We start from the raw sequence: 25,028 nt of genomic DNA on the forward strand, positions 1-25,028 counted from the left end.
CAGCCCAATAAATAGTGACTGTCTGTGGCACCTTACAGCCCCCCCTGGCATTCCCAGTACCCAGAGGCACAAACAGCCCCCCCCAGCCCAATAAATAGTGACTGTCTGTGGCACCTTACAGCCCCCCTGGCATTCCCAGTACCCAGAGGCACAAACAGCCCCCCCCAGCCCAATAAATAGTGACTGTCTGTGGCACCTTACAGCCCCCCTGGCATTCCCAGTACCCAGAGGCACAAACAGCCCCCCCCAGCCCAATAAATAGTGACTGTCTGTGGCACCTTACAGCCCCCCTGGCATTCCCAGTACCCAGAGGCACAAACAGCCCCCCCAGCCCAATAAATAGTGACTGTCTGTGGCACCTTACAGCCCCCCTGGCATTCCCAGTACCCAGAGGCACAAACAGCCCCCCCCAGCCCAATAAATAGTGACTGTCTGTGGCACCTTACAGCCCCCCTGGCATTCCCAGTACCCAGAGGCACAAACAGCCCCCCCCAGCCCAATAAATAGTGACTGTCTGTGGCACCTTACAGCCCCCCTGGCATTCCCAGTACCCAGAGGCACAAACAGCCCCCCCCAGCCCAATAAATAGTGACTGTCTGTGGCACCTTACAGCCCCCCTGGCATTCCCAGTACCCAGAGGCACAAACAGCCCCCCCCCAGCCCAATAAATAGTGACTGTCTGTGGCACCTTACAGCCCCCCTGGCATTCCCAGTACCCAGAGGCACAAACAGCCCCCCCCAGCCCAATAAATAGTGACTGTCTGTGGCACCTTACAGCCCCCCTGGCATTCCCAGTACCCAGAGGCACAAACAGCCCCCCCCAGCCCAATAAATAGTGACTGTCTGTGGCACCTTACAGCCCCCCTGGCATTCCCAGTACCCAGAGGCACAAACAGCCCCCCCCAGCCCAATAAATAGTGACTGTCTGTGGCACCTTACAGCCCCCCTGGCATTCCCAGTACCCAGAGGCACAAACAGCCCCCCCCAGCCCAATAAATAGTGACTGTCTGTGGCACCTTACAGCCCCCCTGGCATTCCCAGTACCCAGAGGCACAAACAGCCCCCCCCAGCCCAATAAATAGTGACTGTCTGTGGCACCTTACAGCCCCCCTGGCATTCCCAGTACCCAGAGGCACAAACAGCCCCCCCCAGCCCAATAAATAGTGACTGTCTGTGGCACCTTACAGCCCCCCTGGCATTCCCAGTACCCAGAGGAACAAACAGCCCCCCCCAGCCCAATAAATAGTGACTGTCTGTGGCACCTTACAGCCCCCTGGCATTCCCAGTACCCAGAGGCACAAACAGCCCCCCCCAGCCCAATAAATAGTGACTGTCTGTGGCACCTTACAGCCCCCCTGGCATTCCCAGTACCCAGAGGCACAAACAGCCCCCCCCAGCCCAATAAATAGTGACTGTCTGTGGCACCTTACAGCCCCCCTGGCATTCCCAGTACCCAGAGGCACAAACAGCCCCCCCAGCCCAATAAATAGTGACTGTCTGTGTCACCTTACAGCCCCCCTGGCATTCCAAGTACCCAGAGGAACAAACAGCCCCCCCAGCCCAATAAATAGTGACTGTCTGTGGCACCTTACAGCCCCCCTGGCATTCCCAGTACCCAGAGACACAAACAGCCCCCCAACATATTTTTTAAACTCTCACAGCAGAGGAATCCAATAAGAATTCTGCTTGCTTTGTGTGCTCCTTGGTCTTTGTTCAAGGGATCAGTTCTGGAGGCATTAAATACATATTTTCTATCACTGGGCACCCAAAAAGCACAATATCTGCCCCTCTGATTTCCCAAGGTAAATTCAGAGCAAGCCAATATTCAACACTGATCTCCCTAGGTTAGATAGCAGCAAGATGGCTGAAGTAGAGCTAATCTGATTGGAGAATCTCCCTGCATGTGTAATTATGATGGGCCGCCTACATTGGAGAGCAGGGGGTATAATGGGAGAAACACAGTGCAATCCTCTAGCTACCCATGCTCTAAGGACCATCATGATCCCCATATTACCTAAGGAAATGTTACATAAGCTTAGTTTTCTCTTGCCAGGCTCACGTTGGACCCTTCTACCCTAGTCATGGCACGTCCTTCATCTCCGGAGCCTCTGCTGCCGGACCCTACTGTCCATTATACTGGTTTCACCCCTCGTGGCCAACACAGGATTCTTCAACAAAGTCCTTCCATCACAGAGGCCAAGATGGACATGCTGAGAAAAGTGCAGCCCCCCTCAAAGACCAACGTATCTATCTGTCCCACCCCCGGGTACCTACTGTGGCTGGAAATCAGTCGACTGCCCCCGCTCTTGCCACTGCGCCCCGACAAACCCTACGACAGTGCTGTGTGGAGGCAGCTAACCGACACCCCCCAGGGTGCCTCGCCCACAGGTCCAATGCCGTCTCCCTCCCGAATGGAGGACAACACATGGCAGAAGTTTGTACTGTGCCGCAGCTCCTGGAAACAAGAGAGGGGATCTCCAAGGCTGAGACTGCTCACCCAGTCTAGAGTGCCCCCTATGGTTACTCAAGGAAACATCATTCCACCTAAGAGGTGAGGGTTAAAGCACTAGCACTGTCTTTGGGAAGAGATGGTAGAGGTACTAAGAGCTTACAACTGTCCCCAATCTGAGCTGTCTCTGATCCTACTTAAGGTCCCCATACACCTTCAGATCCGCTCGCATGGCAATGTCACCAAGTGAGCGGATCTTCTCCCGATATACCCACCTATCGGGAGAATCCAGGCTAATTTGGTCATTTGGCCCTGGGGCCAAAGATCCAATTATAACGACGGGTATAGGCAATGTCGGTCCGGGGACCGCATCAACGAGCCAATGCGGTCCCCGATCCAACTAGATTTTCTAACCTACCCGTCGTTAGTGCCCATACACGGCCTGATTAGCTGCCGAGTCGGTTTAAGGGACCCATATTGGCAGCTACAATCGGCCCGTGTATAGGGCACCTTTATTAGGGAAGATATGACCAGCACTCCACCCTTTATATACGCATTACAGCATACCTACATTGGACTCTTTATGCCCCCTAGCTCTGCCACATAGGTATTGCAAAACAAATTACATATACAAGATAATCATCCAATAAGAATACTCCCTACCATTGCTACATCTTTATTTAACATAGGGAGATTACTCTCCCATCATACTTTAGTCAAGGGACCCCCAACCTTTCTTACTCGTGAGCCACAGTCAAATGTAAAAAGACTTGGGGAGCAACACAAGCACCATAACAGTTCATGGAGGAGCCAAATAAGGGCTGTGATTGGCTATTAGGCAGCCTCTATGCACCCTATCAGCTTACAGGGGGCTTTATTTGGTAGGAAATTTTGTTTTTATTCAACCAAAACTTGCCCCCAAGTCAGGAATTCAAAAATAACTCCCTGGTTTGGGGGCACTGAGAGCAACACCCAAGGGGTTGGGGAGCAACATGTTGCCCGGAGCCACTGGTTGGGGATCACTGCTTTAGACAATGAGTTTGTGAAGCACTGTCATGGGAGGTTCATTTCCCCTTTAATATCACATGGGTGACTGACTATTCTGCTGCTAGCAGAGGCCTTCAAGCCATTACACCTTCTGGTATAAACACCGTGTGGGATAAACCAACCGGTTACTATATACCGAATTGCCCATGTGTTTACCCAGTTGCCCATTGGTAGCGTTTAATACAGGTATATATTAACTTTCTGCTTTGCTCCTGGGCAGGAACGCTAAACAGAGGTCCATAGATGGATTTGGTCCTTCAACGCTTGATTCCATCCCAGAGGCACCAGATCTACCCAGCAACCTGCACCAACCGAATAAACCCCACAATATCTCCCTTCTGGGAAACTCTCCTAATAGGACAATGATCCTGCAGAGGTACAAGGAGCTGCAGGGCTCAGTGAGGAGTGTGGTGCCCAACAACAGCAGGATGCCAACCCCTGGAGAGTTGCCCCAGGGCATCGTAAGGTGACAAGCTGTGACATAGAACAGAGGTCCACAACCACCGGGCCGAGGACAGTGCTGAACCGGCCACCTCTGGTACCAATTACCTTTGATCCCAACTCCATGACAACTACTATGTGAAGCCCAGGGAGCTTTCTACTGATCACCGTCTACAGCAGCGGGTCACAACCTGTGGGTCGGGACCCCCTTGGGGGTGGAATTACACTTTCACAGGGGTGGCCTAATACCATAAAACACATATTCCCGATGGTCTTAGGAATAATTTTATGGTTGGGGGTCACCACAACATGAGGAACTGTATTAAAGGGTCGCGGCATTAGGGAGGTTGAGAACCACTGGTCTAGAACCCACAGTTAAGCTGAAGCAGACTTGAGGTACGGTAGTGGTTTGAGGCCCATTGATATTCAGTATGTGGTAAGGGCCCCCCCTTTTCCTCAGTTCCAATCATTTCTAGGGCAGGAAATCAGTCTCCAGCCCAACGGAAGCCTAATGGACCTTCCAGAAGTATCTCTGTCCCTTACTTGTACCATCATTTGTGCCACTAAAAAGGTGTTGGGCTTCCAAAGCAGACCAATTGCATAGCAGCATTCAATTTTCCCCATGAGCGGAAAGGTTTGTAAACATTTGTAACCAAAAGGGGGTCTAGAAGAACATCAAATATGTTACAATCGGGTTTGGGATGATCAACTGGAGGAGCACGGGCCAAAGGGAGGACTTCTTGTGGCCCTCAAGCTTCTCAAGAGCTCCAAAGACTGCACATGTGCGAGGCCTATGCTACACTAGGAAGGCCTAACCAATAGGGGCGCCACTTCGCTAGACACCCGGGTAACACTTATGCCAACCTGAGCAGGTACATGGGTGGTAAACTACATAGACTGCACCGGGCATTGAATAAGGACAATGGGTGCCAGGGAATGGGGGGGGCGCCTTGATGAACTTGATGGACTTATGCCTTTTTCAACCTAACTTACTATGTTACTATGTCTCTCTGAAAAGGAAAGGACCCTGGATTTGTGTATTTTATAAAGGAGGGGCATATTGGGGTAAAAGCTGTAAAATAGCCTATTGGTCCATTGTATCGGCGTCATTACAATGTCGGTGATGTCATAGATTTTATGCGATGTCATTGGTTGTGTCAATTATATAATGTTAATATTGTTCTTAGAAAATCCAGGCTCAGATCTGAGGCAGGGCCATAAGTGCTCAGATTCCACCCCCCACCCCAGGTCATGTGATGCGCTAAAGAAAAAATAACTCCCTGGTTCCCATGAGGGTGCTGGGAGTGGTGCTTGCCTGGTTTGGGGCAGTTTGTTCCCAGGGGGCACATGGTTGCCGGGGGCCCCCCAGCCAGCAGGCAGACACACAGATGCAGTTGGCTGTTTATAGTCAGAGGGTTATTCTAAGAGACGTGGGAAGCGTGGGAACCTGTCTGTCCCTCCAGCCAAATATTTCTGCGGCGGCCAAGGGTGGGCTTATTATAGCCTCACTGTAACCCACCCTCTGCCCATCAACACTCTCACCCCAGGGCCACAGAGCTGCACTAAATCCCTTTCTCATCCCCATGTTGGTAGTTAACCCTTCTACTGCCAGAAATAATGGCCTTACTACACACAGCCAGTTAATGCTCCTACCCCTCATACCATCTTGCCTTACTACACACAGTATTGCCAGTTACTGCTCTTACCCCTCATACCATCTTGCCTTACTACACACAGTATTGCCAGTTATTGCTCCTACCCCTCATACCATCTTGCCTTACTACACACAGTATTGCCAGTTACTGCTCCTACCCCTCATACCATCGTGCCTTACTACACACAGTATTGCCAGTTACTGCTCCTACCCCTCATACCATCTTGCCTTACTACACACAGTATTGCCAGTTACTGCTCCTACCCCTCATACCATCGTGCCTTACTACACACAGTATTGCCAGTTACTGCTCCTACCCCTCATACCATCTTGCCTTACTACACACAGTATTGCCAGTTACTGCTCCTACCCCTCATACCATCGTGCCTTACTACACACAGTATTGCCAGTTACTGCTCCTACCCCTCATACCATCTTGCCTTACTACACACAGTATTGCCAGTTACTGCTCCTACCCCTCATACCATCTTGCCTTACTACACACAGTATTGCCAGTTACTGCTCCTACCCCTCATACCATCTTGCCTTACTACACACAGTATTGCCAGTTACTGCTCCTACCCCTCATACCATCTTGCCTTACTACACACAGTATTGCCAGTTACTGCTCCTACCCCTCATACCATCGTGCCTTACTACACACAGTATTGCCAGTTACTGCTCCTACCCCTCATACCATCTTGCCTTACTACACACAGTATTGCCAGTTACTGCTCCTACCCCTCATACCATCTTGCCTTACTACACACAGTATTGCCAGTTACTGCTCCTACCCCTCATACCATCTTGCCTTACTACACACAGTATTGCCAGTTACTGCTCCTACCCCTCATACCATCTTGCCTTACTACACACAGTATTGCCAGTTACTGCTCCTACCCCTCATACCATCTTGCCTTACTACACACAGTATTGCCAGTTACTGCTCCTACCCCTCATACCATCGTGCCTTACTACACACAGTATTGCCAGTTACTGCTCCTACCCCTCATACCATCGTGCCTTACTACACACAGTATTGCCAGTTACTGCTCCTACCCCTCATACCATCGTGCCTTACTACACACAGTATTGCCAGTTACTGCTCCTACCCTTCATACCATCGTTGCCTTACTACACACAGTATTGCCAGTTACTGCTCCTACCCCTCATAACATTGTGCCTTACTACACACAGTATTGCCAGTTACTGCTCCTAACCCCTCATACCATTGTGCCTTACTACACACAGATATTGCCAGTTACTTGCTCCTACCCCTCATACCATTGTGCCTTACTACACACAGTATTGCCAGTTACTGCTCCTACCCCTCATACATCTTGCCTTACTACACACAGTATTGCCAGTTACTGCTCCTACCCCTCATACCATCTTGCCTTACTACACACAGTATTGCCAGTTTACTGCTCCTACCCCTCATACCATCTTGCCTTACTACACACAGTATTGCCAGTTACTGCTCCTACCCCTCATACCATCTTGCCTCACTATACACAGTATTGCCAGTTACTGCTCCTACCCCTCATACCATCTGCCTCTACTACACACAGTATTGCCAGTTACTGCTCCTACCCCTCATACCATCGTGCCTACTATACACAGTATTGCCAGTTACTGCTCCTACCCCCTCATACCATCTTGCCTTACTACACACAGTATTGCCAGTTACTGCTCCTACCCCTCATACCATCGTGCCTTACTATACACAGTATTGCCAGTTACTGCTCCTACCCCTCATACCATCTTGCCTTACTACACACAGTATTGCAGTTACTGCTCCTACCCCTCATACCATCGTGCCTTACTATACACAGTATTGCAGTTACTGCTCCTACCCCTCATACCATCTTGCTTACTACACACAGTATTGCCAGTTACTGCTCCTACCCCTCATACCATTGTGCCTTACTATACACAGTATTGCCAGTTACTGCTCCTACCCCTCATACCATCTTGCCTTACTACACACAGTATTGCCAGTTACTGCTCCTACCCCTCATACCATCGTGCCTTACTATACACAGTATTGCCAGTTACTGCTCCTACCCCTCATACCATCTTGCCTTACTACACACAGTATTGCCAGTTACTGCTCCTACCCCTCATACCATCGTGCCTTACTATACACAGTATTGCCAGTTACTGCTCCTACCCCTCATACCATCTTGCCTTACTACACACAGTATTGCCAGTTACTGCTCCTACCCCTCATACCATCTTGCCTTACTATACACATTATGACACAGTTACAGTCCAATGGTTCAGGTATATATTTTTAAAGTTTTGGAAGCCCAGAGACACAGTTTTACCCCAAAGCCTCCTGCAGGCCAGCAGTCCCAATGGGGTTACTAATTAGCCAATCACAACCCTTATAATTAGCCAATCACAACCCTTATAATTAGCCAATCACAACCCTTATAATTAGCCAATCACAGCCCTTATTTGGCATCGCCAGCACTTTTTATACCTGCATTTGGCTCACAAGTACAAAAGGTTGGGGATCCCTGCTATATACATTATCCAGCCATTATAATACACCTACTTGCCTTTTTATACACAATATCCTACTGTTAAAGCTTCTTCACTTGATGCATCTTGCCTGACTACACACAATGCCCCGCGGCTTCTCTCCTTCCCCAGAAAAGAGACAAATCTGCATTTGCCATAAACCTAATTCCTATTTACTGTAATAGCACCCGAGTGGGTTGCCATTGTATGAGCAGAGCTTTATGGGGGGGGGGGGGCTAGATTTTAGGCTCGGTGGCTGCCAGACACAGGGGGTCCGGGGGAATGAAAGAAGCAGCTACTGGGGAGAGGGGAGATTTGGGGGGGACTGAGAGGGAGGAATGGGGATGTAGAAGGAGCGTAGCGGGGAGATGACAGCAGGAGAGAATGAGGGAGGTACAACGGGGGGGGGGTATTACTGCAGAGCAGGAGGAGGGAACGGAGCGAGAGAGGAATCCCCTGAATACAGAGAGAGGGAAGGGAATGAGGCAGAGAGCTAAGGAGTGAGAAGTACCAGGCAGAGTGTATGGGGGCGAGTACAGCAAGAAGAGGAGAATCTGCAGGGAAAATCCATTCATTCCGAGATCTGCTTCTTATCCGGAACCTCATATAGGGATCTGCTTCTTACCCTGAACCTCATATAGGGATCTGCTTCCTACCCTGAACCTCATATAGGGATCTGCTTCTTACCCTGAACCTCATATAGAGATCTGCTTCTTACCCTGAACCTCATATAGGGATCTGCTTCCTACCCTGAACCTCATATAGGGATCTGCTTCCTACCCTGAACCTCATATAGGGATCTGCTTCTTACCCTGAACCTCATATAGAGATCTGCTTCTTACCCTGAACCTCATATAGAGATCTGCTTCTTACCCTGAACCTCATTTAGGGATCTGCTTCCTACTCTGAACCTCATATAGAGATCTGCTTCTTACTCTGAACCTCATATAGAGATCTGCTTCTTACCCTGAACCTCATATAGGGATCTGCTTCCTACCCTGAACCTCATATAGGGATCTGCTTCCTACCCTGAACCTCATTTAGGGATCTGCTTCCTACCCTGAACCTCATATAGAGATCTGCTTCTTACTCTGAACCTCATATAGAGATCTGCTTCTTACCCTGAACCTCATATAGAGATCTGCTTCTTACTCTGAACCTCATATAGGGATCTGCTTCTTACCCTGAACCTCATATAGAGATCTACTTCCTACCCTGAACCTCATATAGAGATCAGCTTCTTACTCTGAACCTCATATAGAGATCTGCTTCTTACCTGGAACCTCATATAGAGATCTGCTTCTTACCCGGAACCTCATATAGGGATCTGCTTATTGCCCTGAACCTCATATAGGGATCTGCTTATTGCCCTGAACCTCATATAGAGATCTGCTTCCTACCCTGAACCTCATATAGAGATCAGCTTCTACCTGAACCTCATATAGAGATCTGCTTCTTACTCTGAACCTCATATAGAGATCTGCTTCTTACCCGGAACCTCATATAGGGATCTGCTTATTGCCCTGAACCTCATATAGAGATCTGCTTCTTACCCGGAACCTCATATAGGGATCTGCTTATTGCCCTGAACCTCATATAGAGATCTGCTTCTTACCCTGAACCTCATATAAAGATCTGCTTATTGCCCTGAACCTCATATAGAGATCTGCTTCTTACCCTGAACCTCATATAGAGATCTGCTTCCTACCCGGAACCTCATATAGAGATCTGCTTCTTACCCTGAACCTCATATAGGGATCTGCTTCCTACCCGGAACCTCATATAGGGATCTGCTTCCTACCCGGAACCTCATATAGGGATCTGCTTATTACCCTGAACCTGCACTATGCAGGGACTTGGGAGAGACACACAGAACAGGGACTCCCCAAAGAGGGAGAAGGATCTGAGGGGCTCAGCAATACTGCACCAGCAGAGACGCCTCAAACAAGCCACGCAGTTTGTGCACCAAGACTCTGCGGATCTTCTGCCACTGGACCAGCTGCGGAGACTGGGGACCAGTAAAGACCTGGTGAGTGTGGGAGGGGGGGACCTGCTTGCTCAGTGAGACTAATGTTTGCAGCTCTGAACCAAGTTACAGGGCCAAAATGTGGGACTGCTTTCATGTCTTGCAGGGATTTCTATAGGTGCATGCTGCAGACTGCAATGATTTCTACGCAGCCATGTTGGTTGGCTGTCCTATAACGCTGCTACTCTTGGTTTAAATGTTAACCTAACTGGCCTTTGGGCTGTGCCCTAGGGGGGCCCCTAAGCCTCAATCCCCACCATTTGCAAAGCACTGATCCCGGTTTTGGTTGACTATATATACAGGGGTCCTCAGCCTTTCTTACTCGGGAGCCACAGTCAAATGTAAAAAGACTTGGGAGCAACACAAGCACCATAAAAGTTCATGGAGGAGCCAAATAAGGGCTGTGATTGGCTATTAGGCATCCTCTATGCAATAACACAAAAGGGAAAGTTGTGCTCAACCACTAAATTGTAAACCATTAAGCGGGGGTGCAATGAGGCTAAGAAATGCCTTCCCTCCCCACCTCAAAAAGAGGGATTGTTTGTCCGTACATTGCAATATACTTCAAGCTGGCCAACTACGTCAAAGTCATCCCTTCTGGCCAGTCCTACCCTAACTGACCTATATAAGTAATTTAAGATTAGTACTGAGCAAAGGGACTAAGTTTTACCTGCAACATGCTTGCGTATAAGGTTAAAACTCCCATATGGTTGCCCTTTTATTAGCTCCATTGGGATCACCTGACTGTAGCTGGGAATAGTGGGGGCTACAACATGGAGCTGGCCACTGCTCCTGTATAAACAATAACACAAAAAGGGAAAGTTGTGCTCAACCACTAAATTGTAAACCATTAAGCGGGGGTGCAATGAGGCTGTGACCATAAAATACATATAAACAACCGCAAAAAATCCTCTGCACTCACCCATTATCAATATGTAGAAATTGGACACTAGGGCATTTCACTACTAAGAAATGCCTTCCCTCCCCACCTCAAAAAGAGGGATTGTTTGTCCGTACATTGCAATATACTTCAAGCTGGCCAACTACGTCAAAGTCATCCCTTCTGGCCAGTCCTACCCTAACTGACCTAATGTAAAAAGACTTGGGGAGCAACACAAGCACCATAAAAGTTCATGGAGGAGCCAAATAAGGGCTGTGATTGGCTATTAGGCATCCTCTATGCACCCTATCAGCTTACAGGGGCTTTATTTGGTAGGGAATCTTGTTTTTATTCAAAACTTGCCCCCAAGTCAGGAATTCAAAAATAACTCCCTGGTTTGGGGGCACTGAGAGCAACATCCAAGGGGTTGGGGAGCAACATGTTGCCCCGGAGCTACTGGCTGGGGCATTTAAATATAATGTCCTGTTGCCCTGCTCTGATAAAAGTTGCATGTTTGCTTAAGAATTCCTACTATAGTTTATATAAATACCCCGCTGTGTAGCCCCGGGGTTTCTGTAGCAAACACCCCAGCTGTACCGGTGCAGGAATGGCTGCCCCCGGGGCTACACAGCGGGGTATTTATATAAACTATAGTAGGGTTTCTGTAGCAAACACCCCAGCTGTACCAGTGCAGGAATGGCTGCCCCCGGGGCTACACAGCGGGGTATTTATATAAACTATAGTAGGGTTTCTGTAGCAAACACCCCAGCTGTACCAGTGCAGGAATGGCTGCCCCCGGGCTACATAGCGGGGTATTTATATAAACTATAGTAGGGTTTCTGAAACATATAGACCTAGGTTACTAGTGCAGGGTAACAGTACATTACTATTATTATAATCAAGGTCCAATCTGATTGCAGCAGCCACACAGTGTGATCCAGAGACGGCTCATGGGGGGCAGCCTGAGCATTGAAAGCGATAACCCTGTATTTCCAACTTCCCCGTGCAACAGGGGGAGAGACGCACCCCCCCAGGGTGATGAGACGATACAGCCAACTAAGTTGGGTGAGGAGACCCCCGGTGGCTGGAAGGAACAAGCTCTACTCATACCCTGCAAGGTACAACCCCTAGCAACTACTTGTATACCTGCTTATACTGAGATGAGCCCTGATTGGCCAGTTAGACTAATGGGAGTAAATGTGTTACCCCAATGAGCAGAATCTGCTCCCACCAACAGCTCCTTTTAACTGAGGGTTGTTTACCTTTGAGACAATTTGCAATTGGTCTTCATTTTTTTTTTATTTGTAGTTTTTTTAAAATTATTTCAGCTTTGCCCAGCAGCTCTCCAGCTTGGCGTTTCAGCAGCTGTTTGGTTGCTAGGATCCAAATTACCTAAGCAACCAGGGTTGTGGTTTGAATGAAAGACTGATAAATGAATAGGAGAGGGCCTGACTATATAAATAAGTAATATAAAGTAACAATACTTTATATTCACAGAGCAATAGTTTTTTTCCTCAGGCAGTGCCGGACCAAGCCATCCAGGCACCCTAGGCAAGCCACCCGGGCACTCAAGGCAAGTCAGCCGGGCACCCAAGGCAAGTCAGCCGGGCACCCAAGGCAAGCCAGCCGGGCACCCAAGGCAAGCCAGCCGGGCACCCTAGGCAAGCCAGCCGGGCACCCAAGGCAAGCCAGCCGGGCACCCAAGGCAAGCCAGCCGGGCACCCTAGGCAAGCCAGCCGGGCACCCTAGGCAAGCCAGCCGGGCACCCAAGGCAAGCCAGCCGGGCACCCTAGGCAAGCCAGCCGGCTTGGCCCATCCCCCCCTCCCATGTGTGGGGCTGCGGGGGTCACTGGAGGTGGGTGAACGGTGGGGGTAAAGGGCATGGAAATAGGGGTAAGTGAAAGAAGAGGTGCCTGCCTGGCGCCCACCCACTGTTGCCCCTAGGTGCCTCTTCTGCCTACCCCTAGTTCCGGCCCCGGGCCCATTTGAAAGCTGCACAGAGTTAGAAGAAAAAGGCAAATCATTTAAAAACTCTGAAAAACAAATAATGAAGACCAATTGAAAAGTTGTTTAGAATTGGGCATTCTATAACATACTAAAAGTTGAACTTAATGGTGAACTGCCCCTTTAAACCACTGGGTTCCAGCATCAATATGGGTCGGGGGGGTGGATGATTGATTTTATGTCCCTATTGAAAAGGCAGGGGTAATAAGGTTGGGATATATATATATGTATATAATGTATATATATATATAAGAATGGGGGTGTCCTTTCTGCACACAGGTTTGTGGCCACGATGCAAGGGCCAAGCTATGCACGGAACATCAACAGAACCTCATCTCCCGGAGCTGCACGGAAAGGCTGGGGTAAGAGCAACCAGGGTGGGGTGGGGGCCACAACTTTAGGAGAATTATACAATACAAAACAAATTGTTTGTGTTTTTTTCACATAGGCTCCCCCTTTACATTAAACTTTTAGTATGTTGTAGAATGGCCAATTCTAAGTAATGTTTCAATTGGGCTTCATTATTTATTTTCAATAGTTTTTCCATTATTTGCTCCTTTTTATTACTCATTTTTCTATCCATCCCCCTCTCCTATAAATATATCAGTCTCTTATTCAAACCAGTCCCTGGTTGTTAAGGTAATTTGAACCCTAGCAACCACATGACTGCTGAAATTTTAAACTAGAGAGCTGCTGAACAAAAGGTAAATTCATAAAAAAAATGAAGACCAATTGCAAATTGTCTCAGAACAGCAGTCTACATTATACTAAACTTTAATTAAAAGGTGAACAACCCCTTTAACCCCCCTCCAGCTGGACCAGTCCCAGAGTTGTCTATAGGAGGAGCAAAAAGAAGCAACTACAGGTATAGAACCTGTTATCCAGAATGTGCAGGACCAAGAGTGCGCAGGATAAGGGGTCTTTCCGTAATTTGGATCTCCACATCTAAAGTCTACTAAAAAAAAAATCAATAAAGCATTAATTAAATCCAATAGGATTGTTTTTCTTTCAATAAGGATTAATTATATTTTAGTTGGGATCAAGTACAGGTACTGTTTTATTATTACAGAGAAAAGGGAATCATTTAACCATTAAATAAACCCAATAGGGCTGTTCTGCCTCCAATAAGGGGTAATTATATCTTAGTTGGGATCAAGTACAGGTACTGTTTTATTATTACAGAGAAAAGGGAATCATTTAACCATGAAATAAACCCAATAGGGATATTCCAATTTCCAAGACCTTTATTAATTGTCGCACAACATATGTAGTCTATGCTCTCACTTGTCCGTGTAACAAAGTTTATGTGGGGCGGACTATAAGATCAGTGGGAAGTAGGGTTAATAAGCACATCCGTAACAGTAAAGCAGGGAGAATGAACCATGGGGTATCGAGACATTTTAAGCTGTTTCACAATAATAGTGATCCCAAAGGGATATTCTTTATGGAAGTGTAAAAATAATTGTATATTTATTATAAATAAATCAATGTGTTACATCAAAGTAGATGTAGTATAGAATAGTATGCAGGCGGGTATATAGAGGGGGTTGGCCCATAGGAACCCAATAGTCCATGAGGAATCGCAGAGCGCGAAACGCGTCGGACTGCCTGGAGAGAGGACCCGTATTGACAGACTCGGCACCTACCGGTGACGTCACCGAAGGGAAAGGAACAGCGTGTGAGTCGCATCCCTCAGCCAATGTGCCTCTCTCTGTCTTATCCCTAGTAAGTTCCCGGCCGGGACAAGGGGGGTTGTGTATTTGTTCTTATGCCCAGTTAGGGCTCTGTTTTATTGTGTGCTTGTAGTTACTTGGAGGCTATGAGATAATTGAATACCATATAGTGTGCAATTTTATCTCTATATGCACGCCTGCATTCTTAGTATTTGCACAGAGTAAGAGGGAAAACAAGGGTTTTATTTGTGTAACTTCTTTATTAAATATCCCTCAGTGGGGCTAAGAGCCATATATTGGCTATAGGCGGTGTAATACTGCATCTGATATCTGGAGAAGTTAATTAAGGATCCAATTAATTGTTTTATGGTGTTTTAAGCTCCTCACTTTTTTATTCTAATAATTGGGATATACTGTGGGATTTTTAATTCAGTGTATTTCTATTGATTTTCCCTCTTGATTTCCTCATATATGGGTCAGAGCAATGAATTCTCTTTTAAACACTCTAATTGATTTCTCCTGAGGGAATGATATGCATTAACTGGGAATTCAATAATAAATCATTGGGAAGTAATACATGGTTTCTGTTACTATATTTAATGTCTTCTGCCCTATGTGATTTTCTCTTGTATATATAATCTAATTGGTATTTTTAATTAGTGGTGTATATGATTTTTTTTTTTATTATTTAAAATTGATTCTACTTTGATGTAACACATTGATTTATTTATAATAAATATACAATTATTTTTACACTTCTTTGGGTGTTTTTAGCGCCAACTCCTTTGGAGATAATTTGTGTATGCACTATAGGATTAGTAGGGAGGAGGGCAGCTACATCTAATTATTAATGTTGGTTAATGGCAATTTAGCACTGCAAAAATATATATATTTTTTTTTTCTCTTTCTTACAGTCCTTCCTTCTAGACCTTAATATCTATATTGTTGTGTTTTGTAATCTTTAAAGCGCAGATAAGGTTTGCCTTGATATTCTTTATGGGACTGGAGCATATTTCTCCCAAGTTAAGAGGTGGAGACGGATTTACTAGATTAAGACAACGAGAAAACGTTTGGATTTTTAAATTGAATACATTGCATCCGGAAGGACTCAATGTAGATTTGGACTTGGCGGCATTTTAAATTCAATTTTAAGCTTATTTTTGGTCAATTATTGGATTCCTGGTATTTATTTATTTCTAATTTATCTACATTTTAAGTAGGAATATGCTTGATATGGGCTGTTTTAACGAGACATCTCTTTATTTCTTTATGATTAGCGGATAAGTAGTATATAAATAAATAATAAATAAACAAACATACAACTCTCCCAATCTTTGGGGAGAGGGATGATGGGTTATATATGGGTAATATAAATTCTTCCATCTGACACAATGCCATAACACCATGGCCTTTTGCGCTAAAGAGAGAGGGGTTGCTATGGCAACGCGCGTTGTTTCCATTGTACATATCGCTTTACCAGCGCTAGATTGAGTTCCCTACAGTATTTCCCATAAGTTTTACTCTTGCAGCCCCACTATGTATTAGGCGCTTCTACATTCACTTACTGGAGGTTCCCCTATGTCTAGTTACCCACCCTTATGCCTATTCTAATAGAGGGAACAAAAAAAGCACAATAAAAGCTCTGGGGGTGCCAAATAAGAGCTATGATTGGTTAGGGGGTCAAGTGCGGGGTATGGCACATTATTTAGCATACAGGCCTATCCAATGGCGCTATAGCTGTGCATAAATCTATATAACCCCTGCCCCCAGATGTCACACTGTACGTACCTGTACCCCACCTTACGAGCTCTGGTACAAGCCACTACACAGGTCTCCTACCACCAGTTACCCCACCCCTAACTCTACGATCCAAACAGCCCGCCTCCGCAAGCTTAACCAATCACGCACCCAGTTCAATCCAGAATCATTGAAGCATCCAATCCGCTAGGGCGATACTTGAGTCGGCCCGCCCGCTCACCAGGTGTCTTCTGGGAATTGTAGTTTATTCTATCGCTATCCACATGTGTTTAAACTACAATTCCCTCAGGTTTAGATTCCAAAACGAATACCCGATATGCAAAGGAGAATTATGACAACATGTCTTTATCTTCATAACAGTATATGTATTATAATTTCATTAATACATTATAATTATCATTGCTAATGAAAGATTTTGATTTAACTTTTCCTCTACATAGGAAATAGGCGTGTGAACATTTGTGACACTTAATTCCATTTTTATCCCAACTCCACCCCCATTCGCAGCCATTCTATAGATTATACTCCAGTTCTGGAATTGTAAAAACTTTTTACACACGGATGAAACAACCGTTTGCAAAACCAGGTGAAGATCTCCTTTATCTAAAGGAATGTTCATGTAGCGCCATCTATCGGCTATTTTTCACATTACAGGCTGTTATTAATCCACATAGCTTTAACTAGCGCGGAGGGATACCTGGAGATTATACAACCAGCCTCTTTAATCCTTTAGGGCCCCAATTTCACATTACAAAGTTGCATCAGGACTTTATGGACCTAGGAATGATACGGACTGGAGCCTGGAATTTACTGTAAGTACTGGATGTGCTGAAGGAGCTGCTGGGCTTCAGGAAGGGGACTGGGTACTAGGAAGCCCCAGGGGGGGCAATTGCAACAGGAAGTTGCCTGAGAGGGGGCACATCATTGGGCCTTTCAAAACGAGGCTGCAGAGACCCTAGTGGCACAGACTGGGGGCTTTCTGGTAGGAGGTGTCTGTTGAAATTAGAAATTAATTCTAACTTAGGGAATTGCTACAAGGTGACTCTGGGACTTGGGGTGTCATAGTCAGGTAAGTAGTGGAACTTTGGCACCCTGAGTACCCCAAGAACTTAAATAAAGAGCTGATTATATTATATGGAACTGGGGGTTGGATATTTGGGAGTCTTGATTGTCTCAGCAAAAGTAACTAGTAGTAAAAAGTGGAACTTTGGCACCCTGAGTACCCCAATAACTGAAATAAAGAGCTCGTTATATTATATGGAACTGGGGGTTGGATATTTGGGAGTCTTGATTGTCCCAGCAAAAGTATCTGCCTGCCTCTGTGGCAGAATTAGGGGACTCTGTGGGCTTCACAGGGGGGTTCCTGCTGTCCCGGGGGCTGTGGGAGATACAGTAATAGAAGCCACAGGGAGTACCTGTAGATATTGGGGTGCAAACTCAACGTTAGCCCAGTGTCACAACCACCAGCGAGGGGAATAAAGTGATCTTTTTGTCAACAGTCTCAGGGAATCCCTAAGTGTTAGACTGTATTTGCTTCCTCCGGTGTTGGTAACATCAGGCACTGGTTACTGAGGGAACAGGAGAGACGGGGAGTAAATCCGTGGCTGTAGTGAAGGATCACAGAGAAAACTCGATGAGGGACGTTACTTCATGACAGAGAAAGGAGCCTCTGGCTTTATCCAAGCAAGATCTGGGATGCTTATCCGCACTATACCGCTTGTCTAGTTCTATACCCACCTGAGGATTAACACTTGTTTGGAATGGCCGCCTACATCGAATTTGTGCCCCCTCCGGAATGCCCGGTGTTCGAGCCCAGCTGGGAGGAATTCTCTGATCCCCTGAGTTTCATCGGACGCATCCGACCGATTGCTGAAAAGACAGGGATATGCAAAATCCCACCTCCCAAGGTAAGTCTGATAGATGGATGTTATCAGTACACTGATATCCTGAAATAATTCCTTATGGATAAATGATGCAGTTGTAACAGGGAGCTGATACATACTGTGTGCAAGTCACATTATATAAGTTTTATTATTATATATATGATTATAATAAGTTCACACAGGCTGATGACAAATGTCAGATGTTTGATTAGTCTTTGCTCTTGGTCACATTTTTTAGAAACCAATGACCCATTGGTTGGCATTGCTGCTTTACGGTCAGTTTGATTCCAGCCAGGGCACTATCTTCAGGGAATTTTTATGTCCCCCCCCCCCCCCCAGGTGGATTTTCTTGCACTTTCCAAAAACATACAGGCAGATTGAGGTGCCCCTGATACTGACTTTAGTGTGTGCGTAAAATCGGCACTTCGATTGTAAACTTCATGGAGGCAGGGACTAATTAGAATGATGTATAAGGGTGAGGGCAGTGGTACATGGTACACAAATCTTATTTGTCGTGGGCAACAAATCTCCCCGCAATGCCATCCCACCGGCTAGCATTTAAATCGCCAGTGGGATGCTTCACTGCGATGTCGCACAAAGTTGTCTTTGGAGGAAACTTTGAGCGACCGTGGGACATCGTAGCGACGCGTATGCCATCCCACCGGCAATTTACACTCTAGCCGGTGGGATGGCATTGCGGGGAGATTAGTCGCCCATCACTAATCTCCCTGTGTACCACTGCCCTAAAGACACACCGGGCTACTAGTAGCAGCTACTTTTTCAAGCTACTGAAAATCCCTTCCATAGACAATACACGTAGAGACAATTATCAGTAAATGATTAGCATTGTCTATTTTAGTAGCCACGACAAGTAGCTGCTACTAGTAGCTCTGTGTGTCTTCACCCTAAGGGCTCTGGCACACGGGGAGATTAGTCGCCCGCGGCAAAACTCCCTGTTCGCGGGCGACTAATCTCCCCGAGTAGCCTTCCCCTGCCATCCCACCGGCGAACATGTAAGTCGCCGGTGGGATGGCAGACGCGGCGGGGCGACTTACATGATGGCGTCTGCCATCCCGCCGGCGACTTACATGTTCGCCGGTGGGATGGCAGGGGGAAGGCAACTCTGGGAGATTAGTCGCCCGCGAACAGGGAGTTTTGCCGCGGGTGACTAATCTCCCCATGTGCCAGAGCCCTAAGAGAGCTGCAGAATATGTAGGTGCTATATAGGCAGAGGATAATGACTACATGCCCTGTTGTGCGAAAAAATGTACCCCATGACACCTGAGGCATAACTTGAGGGTATGTACCCCAAAATTCTATCATGCCCAAAGTGTGTTTGTTTGCATTTGTAAGGATTACTTATGTATACAGGCCATATGGCCAAACATCATGGGGAAAGTGTCCTCTATCTAAATTTGCTTTATGCATGTTTAGAGTGGCTAATGGCCGACTGCATTTACTGTTTTGGGCTATCACATATGGTGCAGTTTCAATGGATAATATTTATTCTATTATTTGATATTATATTATTGTTCTAACAATCAAAGAAGGCAATAGTCAGCCAGTAGTGGGGTGGTTGTGTCCAAGATGAAAGGTCACTATAATCAAACCATTAAAGTTTAAGTAGTTAAAGAAGAACTTTTGTATTATTTTTTGCTGAAAGAGGTGGAGGACCTAGTCAGCAGGGTATTGTACGTTTGTCAGATATTCGGACAGATTGAACATGGACTGAATAGGTGCGTTGATGTTGCCTTCATCCAATTGGTCTGTGGGCCTTTCTGTATAATCCTGTCTTGGGCCCCTGGGCCACATTCGTATCGGCCCAATTTGACCCAGGAGGAGGGTGTCCAAATCGAGCCCAGATCCACTCATTTTGTGACCTTGACAAAACAGTGGAGCTGGCTGTGTATTTCCAACTTAAGAGCCTTACATACACAGTCGCAAATAATTGTCATTGAACAAAACTGCTGTTTACACCAATAAGGTGTTGGTCTGGCTTACAAAAAAAATGTATATACGCACCTTTATGTAGTGAGATCAGCGTTATAACAGCCGATATCCACGTTTGCAATGCAGGGGGTTAATTCTCCAGGTTCTACCCCAATCTTACAACTGGCTGTTTTTCTCACCTCTTAACCTATTTACTACTTTATGCCCCCTTATGGGGGAGGCGGGGGCAACATGGAACTGAAGCTGTCTGTACTGACCAGGGTTTTTGCTCCAATGATTACAAATGGAAGGGAAGTCCAATTACTGAAATGAATCTTCTCTGCCATTACTTTGTAGTCTATTTTTCCTAAAATCCCAACACTGCAGCTTTATTGTACACATTAGGGTTATACCTAGGTTTTAAGTAGGGATGCACCGAATCCACTATTTTGGGGTTTGGGCGAGATTCCTGGATTCCGAACCGAATCCTGGATTTGTTGCATCCCTAGTTTTAAGCTGCAGTTTGCTGCTTCTAGATAACAGCCACCAGTGTCGGACTGGGGTGCCAAGGGCCCACCAGAAAACCTTAGGCCCACTGTCCAGACCACCATTCCTTCCCAGTTCACTCACTTTCTTTAATTTCTTAATTACTTATTTTTACATACTATTATCTATCCTTTCCTTTATTTCTTTTGTTTCTTCTCATAGAATTGAGTAATGGCCATGGTGTAGGCATACAAGGCAAATGGTTGGGTGAGCAAGGGGGCCCACTGGGAGTTTTTTTCCTATGAAGTTTGTATTCTATTTATTTAATTAAAAATAAATCCTATACATATTATTTGTGTGGGTTTATATTATATAGGTACCTTCCTGACACCTGTAGGTATTTAAACTGTTTAAACGTTTAGCAGAGCTATTACTTTAACCATGAAAATGCTTAATGCCAGCAGTAACCCCCTAGTGTGTCTCCCCTGCTGATTTAGTAGCACAGGCAGGGTTTATATTATTTGTACTATAGAAAAGAAAACCTAGAATTTCCCTTTAGTTTGCCTGTGCGCTTTATAGATTTATTCTTAGCCCCCTAGAGAGCCAGTTTTGGTTATTGGCACAGTTACAGCTTAGCTTTATTGCTTTTATGTTCCTTTATCTCAGGACTGGCAGCCGCCCTTTGCCTGCGATGTCAAAAGCTTCTGCTTCACCCCTCGGGTACAGCGCCTCAACGAACTAGAGGTAAGGTTTCTGTGATTATTGTGCTGGGAATTAACCCAGATCATGGTTATTACAAACTGCTGTTTTTGTAGCTACATTAACATGTTGGAACTTGAGGATATGGACATTAACAAAATTGTTAGTTAGAAGCTTGACCAACTTGGGTTGGTTTTCCATATCCCTATTAGTTATATACAGATATTTGGATTTAAGGTGGCCATACACCTTCAGATCCACTCGCTTGGCGATGTCGCCAAGCGAGCAGATCTTCTCCCGATATCAGGAGAATCCAGGCTAATTTGATCGTGTGGCCAAACGATCGAATTATAACGACGGGTATAGGCAAAGTCGGTTTGGGGACCGAATCAACGAGCCGATACGGTCCCCCATCCGACTAGATTTTTTAACCTGCCGATCGATATCTGCCCGATTTCAGGCCAGATATGGGTCGGGCAGGCCCGTCGTTAGTGCCCCTACATGGGCCGATTAGTTGCTGAATCGGTCTAAGGGACCCATATCGGCAGCTACAATCGGCCCGTGTATGGGGACCTTTAGGCAGTATCGTATTTGTTCCAGAACAGTAGCCGATATTTACTTTCATTATTCTAACTGCTCTAGACCAGTCATAGCTAAATAGAACCTTTGCTATATAAACAAACGTGTATGTTTAATTGACTTTATGATCTTGCATTGTTAAAATGCGGATGTGGGCAGAAGTCATTTATAGAGACTGGAATCACACTGCATAACATCATAACTCCCTGGCAGCTTAAACAAAAGCAGTTCTAGCATGGCTTCCGATTCAGCAGGGGAATATGGAAGAAGTATAGCAGGAGGGCCACCTGTTGGGTATCCCATTCTTAAATTAATGAGCTTGGATATGTGGCAAGGACAAAAAGACAGAAAAATACACAGCAGTACAGATTAGGTACATGTTTCCCTTGTTATGATATAGGCTGGAGATATCCTGTGCATTTGCATGTTTTGTTTATTCCTCTTAATTACCTGCCATGAAGGGAGTGTATGGAGCCAATTGCACACCTGTTGTGCCAGTTCCGCTTGCTTATGCTGCACAGTGATGCAGCGCCTCCTCCCATGCTATGTTCCCTCTCCAGCAATTATGTGTATGTCCCCTGGGAGGTGAGTAGGCCACCTTATTAAAAGCCACTAGGCTGCAACAGGAAAGGATTAAGCTATAGTCCAATACACACTTTTCCCCCTTGATGCCCAGGAGACTAGAATATTCTTCATTTTCTGCAAGATTAAGGGTGAAGACACACAGAGCTACTAGTAGCAGCTACTTGTCGTGGCTACTAAAATAGACAATGCTGATCATTTACTGATAATTGTCTCTACATGTGTTTTAGCAGAGGCAATTCTCAGTATTGTCTATGGCAGGGGATTTTCTGGCATTTAGTAGCCATGAAAAAGTAGCTGCTACTAGTAGCTCTGTGTGTTCTTCACCCTTAAGGTTGTAACCCTTAGGGGCTGATTTACTTACCCACGAACGGGTCGAATGGAGTCCGATTGCGTTTTTTTCGTAATGATCGGTACTTTGCGATTTTTTCGTATGTTTTGCGATTTTTTCGGATTCTTTACGAATTTTTCGGATCCAGTACGATTTTTGCGTAAAAAAGTTGCGCATTTTGCGTAGCGTTAAAACTTACGCGAAAAGTTGCGCATTTTTCGTAGCGTTAAGTTTTAACGCTACGAAAAATGCGCAACTTTTCGCGTAAGTTTTAACGCTACGAAAAATGCGCAACTTTTTACGCAACTTTCGTAATGGATACGAAAAACTCGCGTTTTTACGCAAAAATCGTATTGGTAACGAAAAATTCGTACAGAATCCGAAAAAATCGCAAAACATACGAAAAAGTCGCAAAATGTTCGTTTTCAAGTCGGAACTTTTCCAATTCGGGTCGGATTCGTGGGTTAGTAAATCAGCCCCTTAGACTTTATTGAAAACACTGTGAATTTTAACTACAATTCCAAAAAGAGAAAAGGAAGTTAAAAAGTCCAGTGTGTTATAGACCATATTGTTGGTAACTTTACATCGCTGGACAACTGCAAGTGGCTATGTATATGTTTGGCCGTAATACTGATTGTATTGTAGAACTTAAATATAGAAATAAGTGTTCAGGTTTGATGTTAGAATTAGGGTAGACAATTTACAGCAGCTTTCCACCTATAAGGGCTCTGGCACACGGGGAGATTAGTCGCCCGCGACAAATCTCCCTGTTCGCGGGCAACTAATCTCCCCGAATTGCCATTCCACCGGCAAAAATGTGTCGCCGGTGGGATGGCACACACGGCGGCGCGATTGCGGCAACTTCGGCGATTTGCCGAAATCTCCTGCGCAGCGTGTGCCATCCCACCGGCGACTTACATTTTCACCGGTGGGATGGCAATTCAGGGAGATTAGTCGCCCGCGAACAGGGAGATTTGTCGCGGGCAACTAATCTCCCCGTGTGCCAGAGCCCTAAAGAATGCTGGGAGTTGTAGTTCACAGCAGTCGTAAGGCTATAAGTTAATTACTCTTTGCTTTAGTATAGTATGTTATCTGCAGGCTTGCACCCTGACTGTCGGAATTTTCTTTCATCCAGGCAATGACCCGTGTCAAACTCGATTTCTTGGATCAGCTGGGAAAATTTTGGGAGCTGCAAGGTTCCGCGCTCAGAATTCCAGTGGTGGATGGCAAGCTGTTGGGTGTGTATGCACTGAGCAAGGTGGGCGTGCAGGGACAGGTGGTTCTGCAGATAAACAACATACGCATTAGCATCTTGCAGTGTCTTCTGCGCCAGGATTAAATGGTTTACTGTAATTAAATAACTGCAGGAAGTTTATATAATTACACCTTTCTAAAAGAACAGAAAGGGCCTTATTGCCCAAAGCCATCCGTAGACTGTTACCTTCTTTCCTTTTTCACTCCAGGTGGTTTCCAGTGAGGGGGGCTTTGAGGTTGTCACTAAAGAGAAGAAATGGTCTCAGGTGGGCAATCGAATGGGATACCAGCCAGGCAAAGGCACAGGCTCTCTTCTGAAGTTGCACTATGACCGAATCCTCTACCCCTACGAGCTGTTCCAGTCTGGCGTCAGCCTGATGGTAAGAAATGCACCTAGAATATTCTAGAGAGAAACCTTCTGTTTCAGTTTTTAGTAAAGGTACCGGTATAGGACCTGTTATCCAGAATGCTCGGGACCTGGGGCTTTTCAGATAAGGGTTCTTTCCGTAATTTGGATCATTTAAACCTCACAGGATTGTTTTGCATCCAATAAGGATTAATCATATCTTAGTTGGGATCAAGTACAGGTACTGTTTTATTATTACAGGGAAAAGGGAATCATTTAACCATTAAATAAACCCAATAGGGCTGTTCTGCCCCCAATAAGGGGTAATTATATCTTAGTTGGGATCAAGTACAGGTACTGTTTTATTATTACAGAGAAAAGGGAATCATTTAACCATTAAATAAACCCAATAGGGCTGTTCTGCCCCCAATAAGAGGTAATTATATCTTAGTTGGGATCAAGTACAGGTACTGTTTTA

General features: G+C 45.9%; 4 protein-coding genes and 1 long non-coding RNA gene across 8 annotated transcripts in view; 4 read left to right on the forward strand and 1 right to left on the reverse strand.

Annotated features, from left to right (window-relative positions):
• Positions 1–16,571, reverse strand: part of LOC105946039 — a 31,906-nt gene extending 15,335 nt beyond the window's left edge. The window contains exon 1 of the long non-coding RNA XR_004219981.1: positions 16,492–16,571. This is a non-coding gene — a long non-coding RNA (uncharacterized LOC105946039). The remainder of the gene's footprint in view (positions 1–16,491) is intronic.
• LOC116406965 (serine/threonine-protein kinase mig-15-like) overlaps positions 1–25,028 on the forward strand; it is a 93,716-nt gene that overhangs the window by 39,186 nt on the left and 29,502 nt on the right. The gene's annotated exons all lie outside the window — the stretch shown is intronic.
• Positions 1,637–4,206, forward strand: LOC101730721 (testis-expressed protein 52). The gene is made up of 2 exons (XM_031892204.1): positions 1,637–2,551; positions 3,717–4,206. Exons 1-2 carry the CDS (start codon positions 2,082–2,084, stop codon positions 3,964–3,966), a joined length of 720 nt encoding a protein of 239 aa, XP_031748064.1. The 5' UTR covers positions 1,637–2,081; the 3' UTR covers positions 3,967–4,206.
• Positions 9,876–18,050, forward strand: LOC101734063 (nuclear receptor-interacting protein 3). 3 transcript variants are annotated; one of them, XM_031892206.1, is made up of 5 exons: positions 9,876–10,149; positions 11,947–12,144; positions 13,310–13,392; positions 17,195–17,273; positions 17,961–18,050. In XM_031892206.1, the coding sequence occupies exons 1-5, from the start codon at positions 9,967–9,969 to the stop codon at positions 17,982–17,984; spliced, it is 567 nt and encodes a 188-aa protein (XP_031748066.1). In that variant the 5' UTR covers positions 9,876–9,966; the 3' UTR covers positions 17,985–18,050. The 3 variants fall into 3 exon arrangements, with proteins under 3 accessions (XP_031748066.1, XP_031748065.1, XP_031748067.1); XM_031892205.1 differs by lacking the exon at positions 17,961–18,050 and having other exon boundaries at positions 17,195–17,584; XM_031892207.1 differs by lacking the exons at positions 17,195–17,273; positions 17,961–18,050 and adding an exon at positions 13,844–13,984.
• Positions 14,180–24,724, forward strand: LOC116406977 (lysine-specific demethylase 5A-like). Of its 2 annotated transcripts, none has more exons than XM_031892263.1 (4): positions 14,180–18,368; positions 21,426–21,503; positions 24,086–24,208; positions 24,414–24,724. In XM_031892263.1, the coding sequence occupies exons 1-4, from the start codon at positions 18,222–18,224 to the stop codon at positions 24,609–24,611; spliced, it is 546 nt and encodes a 181-aa protein (XP_031748123.1). In that variant the 5' UTR covers positions 14,180–18,221; the 3' UTR covers positions 24,612–24,724. The 2 variants fall into 2 exon arrangements, with proteins under 2 accessions (XP_031748123.1, XP_031748124.1); XM_031892264.1 differs by having other exon boundaries at positions 18,197–18,368; positions 24,086–24,188; positions 24,414–24,506.

This window comes from Xenopus tropicalis, chromosome 8 (genome assembly GCF_000004195.4).
Source record: "Xenopus tropicalis strain Nigerian chromosome 8, UCB_Xtro_10.0, whole genome shotgun sequence".
In the NCBI taxonomy this organism is placed as follows: Eukaryota; Metazoa; Chordata; class Amphibia; order Anura; family Pipidae; genus Xenopus; species Xenopus tropicalis.